The sequence below is a fragment of the Spinacia oleracea genome, chromosome 6 (assembly GCF_020520425.1).
Source record: "Spinacia oleracea cultivar Varoflay chromosome 6, BTI_SOV_V1, whole genome shotgun sequence".
NCBI lineage: Eukaryota > Viridiplantae > Streptophyta > Magnoliopsida > Caryophyllales > Amaranthaceae > Spinacia > Spinacia oleracea.
Window position 1 is genome coordinate 122,377,087 of NC_079492.1, and position 12,868 is coordinate 122,389,954.

Genomic DNA, 12,868 nt, shown 5'->3' on the forward strand with positions numbered 1-12,868 from the left:
AGGCTGAAAGTGGCGGTGTGCATGGAATGGTCGGGCTTGGTAATTGAGAGTATTCAACTTGGTCAGACTGCCCTTTAGCTCCTCCAGTGAATCCGTCTTCGATTCCGTAGTCTTGCATGTCATGATCGGAGATGTTGGAAACAGATTCATAGTTTTTGGAAGTTTCATTCCCCATGGATCCTCCGGCAAAGATGGTGTGACATTGACTGGGATTTGTGAGTGATCTTTCCGCTTCCGTAGTTCTACTGGTCTTCGTTGGTAAGTTATGGGTGGTGGTGAATTGAGAATCTCCGGCGTCTGTTTTTGATATTCCGGTTCCATGGGGGATAGAGAGAGAAAGAGGTTGAAGAATTGAAGAAGGCGAGTGTTTAGAAGAGTTGGGAATAGTAGAAAGTGAAGTAGAGGAGAGAGACTGAGGAAGTTGGTGGTTTGCAGCGGTATTTAAAACCGAGGCAGAATGGGAAGTCGGAGAGTTTAAAGAGGATTCCACCAATGGAGAAACTACCAATTGAGGAGAACTCTTCGCCACGTGTTGGTGAAGTTCTTCAGCTTCCTTTCCGCAGTTCTTAGTTAAGTTATCTTGTAAATCTTTATCATTATTGCTCTGTAAATGTAAAAGATTTGTTTTCCTGCTCTCCATTGATTGGCTAAAACTATTTATTGAATTGCCTTTCCCAGACAAAGAAGAAGAAGGGTTACTTGCTCCGGTATTTAAAGCAGCAGGTTTATGTTTTCCATACTCATTAATTCTCGAATTAGAGACCCTATTTCTAGAATTCTCCAATCTGTTTTTATTGTTGCTTTTCCTATTTGTGACAAGGGTCCAAGGCCCATAATTCCGATGCTCTAAACCTAAACCCTTCTCCCCACTTTCCAAAACCTTATCATTGTTTTGGTTTATATTATTAGATAAACCTGGATCAGATTGTTTTCCTAGGGTATGAGTGATATTATTAATGTTATTATTCGTATTTTGCATGTTGGTATCCCGTTCACCCGTATTGTGCTTAGTTGGACAATTAAAATGCGTATGGCCTATTATACCGCAATGAAAACAAAGCGTATCTATATTCTCGTAAAGAATATTCTGCCAATCTCCTCCTACCCAAACTTTAGTTACTAGAGGTTTTTGAAGATCAATCTCAATACAAACTCGAGCATATCTGGCCCTTGTTAATTTATCTGTAGAATAATCCACCCTTATCGGTTTTCCTGCAATCTTTGCTATGTTAAAAAGAGCCTCTTTATCATAATATTCAACTGGTAATTCCGTAAATCTAACCCAAACAGTCATTTTATCAAATTCATTAATAGATGGTCTAAAATTTGGCCTCCAAGTGGTAATCATAATATAATGATCTAGGATAAACCATGGCCCTCCAAAGAGGGCTCGCTCGTAATCCTCCTCCATGGAAAATCTATAGAAAAAAATCCCTTTTCCTACATCGATAGTTTCTAAAGATCCTTTGATTCTCCACATAGATCGAACTCTAGCATCCATAAAAGATTGTTTTGGATTAATTCCTAAACACTTGCCCATTAAAGTGAGCTTCCATGATGATCTTAACCTGCTCAAAGTGTTCTTATCGAATTGAACTACAAATTCACCTGGAGGAGCCATAGTTTCCTCGTCATCATTCCATTCTTTTGAGGCAACAACAATCTTTTTGGCTTCTTCAAACCATTGTGTAGATTTAGAAACAACTTCTCTAAAGGAAATTGAACTTACCTTGTTTGATAGCCGAACAATAGGACCCTCGTCTGACAATCCACTATTTTGCATGGTAGATTGTGTTGTAAATTTTGCTTGTTGAGTATTAATCCCTTCATGATTATCATCTTGCATCTCTACATCTTTAGGAATTGGCAAAGGAGGAGGAGGCGGTTCCTCCTCCATTGTCACTAGGGTTGAAAGAATTCAAATTGGACTTTGCTACTTTTCTCTCTAAACTTTTCTCTCTCTAAACGTATTTTTGTATTGTTCTTTAAAACAAATCCTTTTCTATTTAATTATTATCTAAACACTTGAATGATGCCATGACAAACGGTGAAACGGAGGGCAGTGTTGGACCTTTTAGTACAGTGTTTGGACCTTTTGGTAACACTGTTGGCTTAGCTTGATTTACGAGATTTATTCTGCTCATATTGTAATGTCTCGATACGATCACCATCAAGAAACACAACAAGAATAGATTTTGACAAAGGTATTTCACACTATTTGACTCGCCCTTCTCAAAAAGTATCCTTTGATAGTATTTCTTTTGATAATGTGTAGAGTATTTGAAGTTGCTATACCTTGTACTGATCCTCCCATGAAACTTGAGATTTACATTAGGAATGATGGGCTTTAATGTAAACCCCAATTCAGCTGCTGCAAAATGTCATAGTCCAAGACTCTGTCAAATATAACATATTTTTCATCATCATCAAAAGCTGATATTTTGCCATTGAGTTACAGATCGAGGAGAATCATCACAACCATAGGAACAGATAGAGATTGAAAAAATCTCCATACATGGAACGCGGTTACCGGCAACAGACACGTCCCTGAATAATCAAAACTTAGTTTCACACATTAAACTGCAATTATAAACTATACTCACAAATGAGAGCTTACAACTAGATATTACAATACAAGTGTCAAACTACATGTTTATGTAATTCTAACTTACTTGTAGAAAACTGAATCAATTTTAGATATGAGATAGCCAAGGTAATTAATTAGTAGTCATCCTAGTTTACTTGTAGCCTAATTATTAGGTTACTATTGTTTAATTAGTTTAATTCAGAAACCTACATGAACTAATATCATATTAGGGTTTTGGTGGAACGATCTTAAATTTATGTTGGTGCTCATTTCTTTGTTAGATATCTTTAATCTAGTATGTTCTCTGTTTCTCTTCTTAATCTATCAACGAATGTGTGTGTTTTAGTATATAGTAATAGATATTCAACTCACTATCCTAGAACTATGTGACACTCAAAGTGTATCTCTTTTTAATATATGGAGGGAGTAGCAAAACTTGTTGGGACTTTAAACAACCGAAGCAAATGTTTTTTTTTTTATGCAATCAAGGAACTTAGATAACAAAAAGAGCTTAAGGAATACAAACACAAGTTCAGGTAGCTAGGTCTATCCTCCAGTAAAACATCCACAATAAACTCAGGAGGTTGTTCAAAAAAACACCGACTATAATTAGCTATTACATCCGACATCCGTCCTACAGATTTTAGCTAGCCTATCCGCCACTTTGTTAGCATTCCGTAGCTCAAAATCAAGCTTGATCCCATTTATCCGCAAAATCAGAGCCTTACATCGATTAACGATAGTGAAATTCGCATCCCTAATAGGTTCCTCTTGCAAGAGCCCTGTTTATAGTCATTTGATAGTCCGAGGCTTAAAATCAAATTTTCTATTAACAGAGAACCAAGAGAAGATGAAATCTGGGGCATTAACATTCTGATTAGGCAATTTAATCTGTACTAAATTTTTTTAAGGATCCAATTTTTCCGTAGCATTATTTCTTGCCTGCCAAAAAAAAAAAAAAAATCCGTAGCAAAAAAAAGAAAGGAAAAAGAGATAGTTGTTGCCTCCTAATTTATGATTCTTTTAGCACAACAAAAAAAAAAAATACAATTGGTGTTGCATTTACAGCTCAATCAGAACTAAAACATCAATGCGAATGGAAGTTTTTATGTAGTAGCTAAAGATTAATTGATTGTATTACACAATAGAATGTGTAGCATAATTGCAAAATATGATCAACATTATTTCAATTATACACAAAAGTCATCCTTTCTAACAAGAGATGATCACAAAAGCCATCCTTTCTAGCAAGACGATTATTAGCACAAAAAAGATAAAAACTTGAATGAATAATGATTTCAGTATTAGAAACCATTGAATCGGAAGAAAAAAAATATCATTGAACTAATTTTTTCTGAACTGAACTTATCTGAACTTAACTAAACTTATCTTAACTTAACTTAACTTATTTTGTCTGACATAATTCAAAATAAGTGACACAAAACAGAGCCTAATTTACTTTACACAAAGAACAAGTTTTTTTTTTTTTTTTTCAGACAATACCCACAAATGAGCTTATTGAACACATAATAAGTTTATTTCGCACAACATTTTAAGTTGTACCAAAAAAAAAATCCAAATAAAGAAAGTTAAAACAAAAAAGTTCCCTTTGACACAAGTTCAGATAAGTTCAAAAGAGTATTGCATAAGTTTTGACAACATAAGACAATACGTCCTCAAAAGGGTTTCAAAGAAAGAAGTTACAAAATGGCAATGCACAAATATAGATCGTACATAGAGTAACCCGTATAAATATAAGGTAATGAACCTTCATTCACAAACTAGAATTTATCTTTATGTGTTTACCTTTGACACATGGGGCTTGGCATATCATGCAAAACTACACACAAAATACTTAAAACATAAAGTGCTTAAACGTACACAACCAGATCCAAATATAACTTCACAAGAGTTGCCAAAAGATACAGAAAATGTCTGGTAAATGAGTACTTATACATACAGTGTCTCAAACTCAGAGAAGCTCAGCTGAAAGGGCACGCTTCCGTTGAATTATTACCAAATAGCAATGACATGAGTCTAACTCTACAAAGCTATTTGCTACCATAATTTATTATGCATTCTGATCATCTATGAAGCTATTATTAACAGTAAGGATTATATTTCAGTCCTGAAGTGGGGAAGTATTCGATAGGGCTGTAGGTACTTGAACTGGATAACAATAGAAGTCACTTTGGACAGGTGACTTGCAAGCTATATATACGATATATATATTTATATTATATAACAGAAACAATGGGGGATTGGTAGCGTGGCACAGGCAGTTTTAGGGCAGGGCGATAAAGAGAAGACATCGGTCAAGAATGTACTTTAGCTTGATTGATGAACTTCATCATCTTCTCCCATGCTTCTGCTACTGCTTAATTGTGCAGGACTTTGACCAGATCGTTGGATGTTGTTAACAGAAGTTGTCGGTATGAGAGTCAAACCAGAGGACAGAGTTCTATTTGATTGATTATCCCTCTGTGGCCCTAAAACATATTCTGGAACGAGCTCTGTGGAAGATGGTGAAGGAGGCATAGTAACTAATGAAGATGCACCCATATAGGGCGCAACTGGTGTCTCAGCCAGAGATGAAGCTGATGGACTGTATTTCATCATACCCACTGGGTGATCAAACTTACATGTGGGCCCGAATTTGCAGTATCCATTTTGCATATAGAAAGTGCAAGGTTGTGTTCCCTGCTCAAATAAAAGGTAACGAGTCATCTTTTAATTGTAAATTGAAAAAGAAAAACACACTTGAATCAGACACATATTACATAGAAGGTGCATGTTCAAATAGAAGTGAAAAAGTTGTAATAGAATGAAAGGATGCAACTTCAATTGGAAATTTCAAGTCAAATTGAACAGATCAATGATAACAGAACTTCAGAGACATAGTTTACTTTTTCTGGATGTGTGTGTGTGAATGTCTGTGTTTGTTGGGAACGGGAGAGGGGCTGACTTGAACAGCAGTTAGCCTACCAAACTTCTGTACACAAATGCCTAGGAGTTGGAATGTTAGGGAAGATAACTACAAATCCATGAAGTCCTAGCAACAAGGTTGGCATGGGGGCTTAAATAAATTAACTACATGTCAATGTTAAACAAAACATATGCAAATAATAGTATCAAGTTTATAAGAATGATGTCTAGTGCTACTCCTCTCTTTAAGCCGTTTAGTAGGACAACTCTTATAAGAGATCTTTTTTCCTTGTATCATTCTGAGAGGGAAAAACTAAAAAGTATGCTAATGAATGTGACCGGTCGGATTTGTTTAACCACAAATAATTGGAAGTCATCTCACACATGGCAACATTATATTTGCATTACAATTCACTTTGTAGACAATGATTGGAAATTACACAAACGAATTCTTAGGTTTAGGGATTTGATACCCCCTTATGACGGAGTAAGCATTTCAGAAGACATATTGTTGTTTCTAAGTCAATGGAAGCTAGAAAACGAAGTGCTTAGTGTTACCGTTGATAATACTTCATATAATGATGCTATGATTGCACACTTGAAGAATCGTCTTGTGACAAAGGGGTTGTTAGTGAGTAATGGATGTATGTTTCATATTCGATGTTGTGCTCACATCATAAATTTGATTGTTCAATCCGGATTGAAGCATATTGAAGACATTTTGGATGATATTAGGAAGTTGGTGAGATTAATTACAAGATCTTCTTATAGAAGTAAGGATTTTTGTGACACCGCCGAAAAGAATTTCAATTTGGTGAAAAGAAAACTCCATTTAGATATGAAAATTCGTTGGAATTCAACATTTACCATGCGTTGATAATGTGTTGTATTATAGGGAAGTGTTTGTTTATTTGGGGTCCGTGAACCATTATAAGTCTTTTGTGCCTACGGATTTCGAATGGAGTAAATTGGTTGTTCTTCACAAATTTTTAAACATCTTTTATGACGTAACATGTATGTATTCGGCTTCTAAGACTCCCACTTCTAATTTATACTTTAAGGGTGCTTGGATGGTTCATCGTCACTTGTCGGATACTTTTAAATCTAATGATGTGTTGTTGGCTAATATGGTAGAGCCAATGTTAAGCAAATTTGATGAATATTGGTCCGAGTATAATGTTTATTTATCTTGTGCGGCTATTATTGATCCAAGATTTAAAGTTAAGATGGTTGAATATTGCTTGGACAAATTATTTGGGACGGATTTGGCTATGGAAAAGGTGGAAGTGGTGTTGAGCACATTAAGGTCTTTGTATAATGATTATAAGTTGCAATCATCAACTTCATCTATTGTTGTTCCCTCTCCTCTTAATATTGAATTTGGACATCATAATTTATTTGATGATTATCATAGTTATAGTCCAAAAAGTACTATGAGCCAAGTTGGAAAACCACAACTTGAAGTTTATTTAGAAGAGGAGTCTCTTGATATGAATTTGGAATTGGATGTGTTAGAGTATTGGCATCAAAATGCAATAAGGTTTCCGGAGCTCTCAAAAGTGGCTAGGGATTTACTAACTATTCCGGTTAATACGGTAGCTTCGGAGTCGGCTTTTAGCATTGGAGGGAAAGATTATTTTCCCAAATCGTAGCTCATTAAATCCAAAAACCGTGCAAGCATTAGTGTGTGTTCAAGATTGGGGAAGTAATGAAAATGGCGTTGCATTAGACTTGGAAAATGAAAATGACGAGGACGATGAAGAAATAATTGAAAATGATGAAGACAATGAGAGTGATACTTCCTTTCCCTTATAGGTAATTCGACCTATTACTCTCACATTTATTCATGAACTAATTTTTTTTTTACTATGTTTCTTATACTTATCTTTGTGTTGTTTCACATAATGAAGGCCAGCTCTGATCATGGGTTCTGCTGTAAGTTTCTGGTCATGGGTTCTGCTGTAAGCTTCTGATCAGTTAGACGATATACTGATTACTTCATTGGAATGACAATTTTACAGTGTTGAAAATGTAAGATGACAGATTACATAGTGTGATAATCTAGTTTGAGCTGCCATTTCAGACTTTTCAGTTACCAGGCTGGTCTGCTCATGTATTATTTTCATTTTGAATGTATGTCAAAAGAGATTACATAGTGTGATCTTTCAGTACATGGAATCTCAAACAATTTTGGTTAAAGTAGCTTATTTTGGAATATATTCAGCACTTCAGAAGCCAGCCCGTTTAATATACGGCCCGGCCTGAAAATATTACAAGCTACGCCCGGCCCGTTTAGTTCTGGCCCGACCCGGCCCTAACCCGGCCCGTTGAACAGATCTAGTATCAAAACTAACCACAACAGGGGCTCAGGGGATGGTAACTGGTGAGTGGTGGTGACTGGCAAGAAGAGTGATTGGAGAATTGTAATGGACGTTGGTGATTTTGGGTGTTTATAGGTTTCTAAAATCTAAATACTCCGTAGCTTTTGAAATTTATTTATTCTTTTATTTACTTTGCATAAAATGAATGATAGAAGAGTTAAAAGAAAACAAAAAGTAGAAAAAAAAAGGGGGCAACTGAGAAGGGAGTACAAGTTTCTAATGCCAGCAACAAACATATTTGAAACACTTAATAGGGAGTTGGAGTTAGTTCACAAGGGAAATTACTTCCAAGAGAAAAAACATTTCCCATTGAGCATATTTTTCAAATAAGACAAACGGCACATTATCAGCAAATAAAACCCTGTGATTTGGTTCAAGTTCAACAATGTCCTCATCAGTCAGTTATGATGGTATCTATAGTCACATCCCCACAGCTATCAACATTGTTTGCATCTTGCTGATAATTCTGGCAATCACCGAGGTTTTAAGACATGGATGGGGCATCAAGACAACTTTGGACATAGATCAATAGAGACACGTGATGCATGCGTCATGCTATAATAAAGGAGAATTTGAAAAGGCTTTTTGCACTGTGAGACTAATTTGACCATGGCATTAGCATTTTGGCAGTGAAATGGGAAGAGCACCATGTTGTGCAGGCACATTAGCAAAATACTTTGGTGTTAGGTGTTAGGTGTTAGGTGTTAGGATAAATAATATTTAAAATGTGCACTTGGCTATTCGCGGCTTGTGGTTATCTAAAAGGAAGGATGGTAGCTTCCAATATAGATACACTGATAAAGTTCTCCTATTGCATGCAGGAAAGGGGAAATAAGTTTGTTAAAAGTACCAACACTAACAAAAGAGAAGTATTATTAGACTCTATCGTTCAATCAGTGTATGCTTGTAATTAGGGGCGGACCTACATGGTCCTCAAAGGGACCAAAGGGAACCCCATTATTTTTGGAAAAAAACAACTGATTAAATAAATACTTTTAGTTTATGTCCATTTACGTGCACTAAAACCTGGCGTAGCTCAGTGGTTTGGCAGTCCGCATAAATCCTTTGATTTATAAGGATGGTGTCGTGTTCGAATCCAGACCACAATACTTTTTAAAGTTTTTTTTTTCCTGTTTTACGTAGCTTTGAATCCGTCTTTATTCTTTCGTGGTTTCTTTATTTTTTTCATGTCTTTTTTTTTTTTCTTTTACTTCCCCTCACTGATCTTTTCATTCTACTCTCCTTTTTTGTAGAGGCCTAATTACATAATACATTAATATCCCAATGCCCATAACTCCATAAGTGTTGAAAAAGATGTGAACTTCATTTTATTAGTCTCTTTTTTATTAGTTCAAAGACAATTGCACCAAGAAGAATTTCTTTAAAAGCATAAAGTATATATGAAAACAAATGTTAGTATATAATATATTGTTGGTTGAACTCTTAATAAATATTTTCATAATATTAATATTTTTATAAGTTTTTATAGTATGTAGTTAAAGAAATTAGTGGTCAAAGTTGTGCATTGGCAAACGTGTCCGGTCAAAATAGGTCGAGTATTAAGGGACGGAGGGAGTACTCCATTCAAATTTTTTTGGACCCCCATCTCTAAATTTCTGGCTCCGCCACTGCTTGTAGTCACAACCTTATAAAAGAACATAGCCTGGAAGTTGCATTTTAAATATAAGCAGTGGTAAACATGGGGCGATCTCACACAGAAAACTCACAGAGAATGATCGAATAAACTAAAGGAGAGGGTTTTACATGTTCCTAGTCCGGAATGATGGTAGCTTTTAACTATCATATCATGCAACCATAACGAAAGTTCTTGTACACAATGTCAACACTGTTTTCTAAGTAACTTGCCATGTGTAACTACCAATAGTCCTCAACAATACCAATTGATAAGCACCAAAATTAACAATGTTACTGATAAACTAAATATTTTTTTTGAAAAAGACAGGAAAAAGGCCTAGTACAAATTATCATCCTCTGTACAACAGAAATATTAAACAAATGTAAAAGAAGTTCAAGATCAAGCTTACCGGACGTAGAGGCAGACCTAGAGGTCCAAGAAAACATGCTGTAGCAGATGCACCTCGGTCTGGTGGGTGGTGATATCTACAAGAGGCACCAAATTTGCAATTCCCTGTTTTCAAATAGTATTGACACTCAGGTTCACCTGGCCTCTCTGGAAACTTATGGTCTGCAGTACCAGTGACTGACTTCCCAGCAGAATATGGCAGAGGAGCATAAGATCCAGCTAGACCAGGTGTAGAAGGTGATAGTGATGTCACTCCATATACAGAACCTCCTGCAGCAGCAGGTTGACCACCAGGCGATAAAACAGGACTTATAGGTCCCTGCAGGAATCAAGCAAACGGATCACGTCACCCAAGAGTTGAGTAACTCCAGCCAGTAACCCATACAACTATACAGTATTAATAACTTACTGAATAAGAACCCCAGCCTGCCATGGGAACAACTCCAGGAGAAAGAAGCACAGGACCATAAGACCCTGAAACATAAGAACCAGGTACAAGAGGTGGCCTAGCTACCCTATAGCCGGGGGACGACCCAGCTGCTGATTCATGTAAGGGAACTGAAGGTGACTGCACCGTCGGATAAAATGGAGGTGCAGCTGCAGGCATTGACATGCCAGCTGGTTGAGGATGATGGAATTTACAAGTTATTCCAAATTTGCACTGCCCCGTTTTCAAATAGTAGGAGCATTCTTTCTCACCCTATCCAGAAAATAAACGCATCATGAGCGCTACTTCTCAACTATGTAAAGCAGACTTGAAGAATAAAACAATGAATACGGTTTGATTGAAAGCAGGACAGATAAGTACGAACCGGTCGTAGTGGGCAGCCATTAATATTTAGTGGTGCATTAGTCAATGATCCACCAGCATTTCGTGGATGATTAAACTTGCAAGTAGTACCAAATTTACAAGTTCCAGTCTTTAGATAATACTGCACAAAAGGATATACTAGTAGATTATTATATGAAGCATTAAGAAACTCTATGTTTGACAACATTGAATAAAAGTAACAAAACTACATCTCACCTGACATATGGGTTCACCGGGACGTTCAGGGTACTCCCCTCCAACTAATCTAGCAGCCGCTACAGCCTGAACAGAATGGAACACCGGTTACTTGAAGAAAGAACAACATGATTTACCCCTTTAACACAATAATTTCACACCATAGTTTTCTAATTATATGCTCCGTAATGAGTTCAACAAACAAAAAGATAATCAAGCTATGCATTACCCCTGTACCTCCATTAAAACTCCACCTATGGTCAGGTAAAGACATGTCAAATATGAACAAAAGGTCAAAACCTCAACTGAAAAGATGCCCTGTGTAGCAGCGGCCGGTCCACATGTAAACAAGTGGGTGCACGTAAACCAACTTGAATAATTATTCAAATTAAACAACCAATTGAGATCACATTGACCGTTAGTAGCCTAAAGATTAGTATAAAAATTTGAAACGTTAAGGTCACAAGTCCAAATCTTGTGTATCCCGTTACTCTATTTCCACACGAAACAACCAAACTAAAACCCCAATTTCACCCCTCGTTTTACTTATATACAAAAATATAGTTCACCCACTAAGAAAATTTCCTCAACCCACTACTGCTTCTTAGATAGAACCTTGACCGCAAAGACATTGTCTTTCCCAACACAAACAAGAACTCCTCCGCCATTTGATGTAGTCTATGGTGTTCTCAGGCAGAAAATTTTCCTTGATTCTCTCTCAGTATCCAATACTACACTCTCAAATCCCCATTATAATTACATTCAAGCACTCAAAAAGCTCGAATTTCATAAGTTCCATACAAACTTAGGCCACAACTCAACGACACTGCGGTTATAAAATGACATTTCCCAAATCATAACATATAATGCAGCTCAAATTGAACACAAAACTCAAAAACATAAACAATTACAGAGATAGAGGCTCTCACCGCGGCACGATCACGAGGGTGGTTGTAACGACAACGGGTACCGAAACCACAGAATCCAGTACGCATGTAATAGACACAATCAGACACCCCAGGCCGCTCCGGGTACGTCTCCGGCCCCGAAAGACCCAATCTCCACATGGACTCTACATTTTACCAACAACCCAACCAACAAAATTCATTCAATTAATCAACCACATTACAGAAACCCTAAAAAAGTTGCAATCTTTTTTCCTTTTTTTTTTGGGAAAATCAAAAATAAAAATTTAGGGAATCAAAAACTGAAAACAAGGAGTGAGAAGTTGTTACCTTCGAGTCCAGTTTCCCCCCATTCAGCTGGCGGATCCACCTCCGAACCCTGATTTCTTCCATACAATTCCATTTTTCTTCACTCCTTTTCACTGAAAAATCGAGAATAAAAAAAAACCTCCTTTTTTTGTTCACAAATGATTCTACACAAAAGTTGATAATAAAAAGTGGTAATTTACAAATTCTGGAAGAATTGAAGAAAAATAGTATGAAATTAAAGAGGAAATTAGAGAAACAATGGCAGTTTTGCTACTGTCAGAGTGATCAAGAGAGAGATGCGGGAAATGGAAATGCCGTCCCTTTTTTTCCCTTTTTAATTTTTAATTTTTAATTTTTAATTTTTAATTTTGTGAGTTATTGCAGTTTGTGTTCCTTTTCTCTCTCTCTGTGAGAAGTGTGAGATCAGTGCAGTACGGACTAATTTTGTAGAGAGTGGGAGTGTGTAAGCTATTTGGTCCCCCCTTTATTAATTCCATTTCTTTTTCTTTTTCTTTTTCTTTTTTCCTTTATCGAACCTTTTATCGGGCTACATTTCAGCCTATGCTTTTAATTCATTTCTTAATATGGTATTTCCTCTCTTTTTTAAAATTTATTTTGTCCCAGGAGCCACAAAAACATTACAAGTGAGGATTAAAAAAATAAAAACCACACACACATTGCTAATCGGTCTAGTGGAGTTGAACCTCTAAT

The 12,868-nt window shown here is 36.4% G+C and overlaps 1 protein-coding gene across 1 annotated transcript; it reads right to left on the reverse strand.

Annotated features, from left to right (window-relative positions):
- Positions 1-4,465: 4,465 nt before the first annotated feature.
- Positions 4,466-12,571, reverse strand: LOC110788836 (zinc finger CCCH domain-containing protein 32). Its single transcript, XM_021993472.2, has 7 exons — positions 12,179-12,571; positions 11,873-12,015; positions 10,965-11,030; positions 10,750-10,869; positions 10,347-10,637; positions 9,939-10,256; positions 4,466-5,287 (listed from the first exon to the last, which is right to left on the reverse strand). The coding sequence occupies exons 1-7, from the start codon at positions 12,249-12,251 to the stop codon at positions 4,916-4,918; spliced, it is 1,383 nt and encodes a 460-aa protein (XP_021849164.1). The 5' UTR covers positions 12,252-12,571; the 3' UTR covers positions 4,466-4,915.
- Positions 12,572-12,868: the final 297 nt, after the last annotated feature.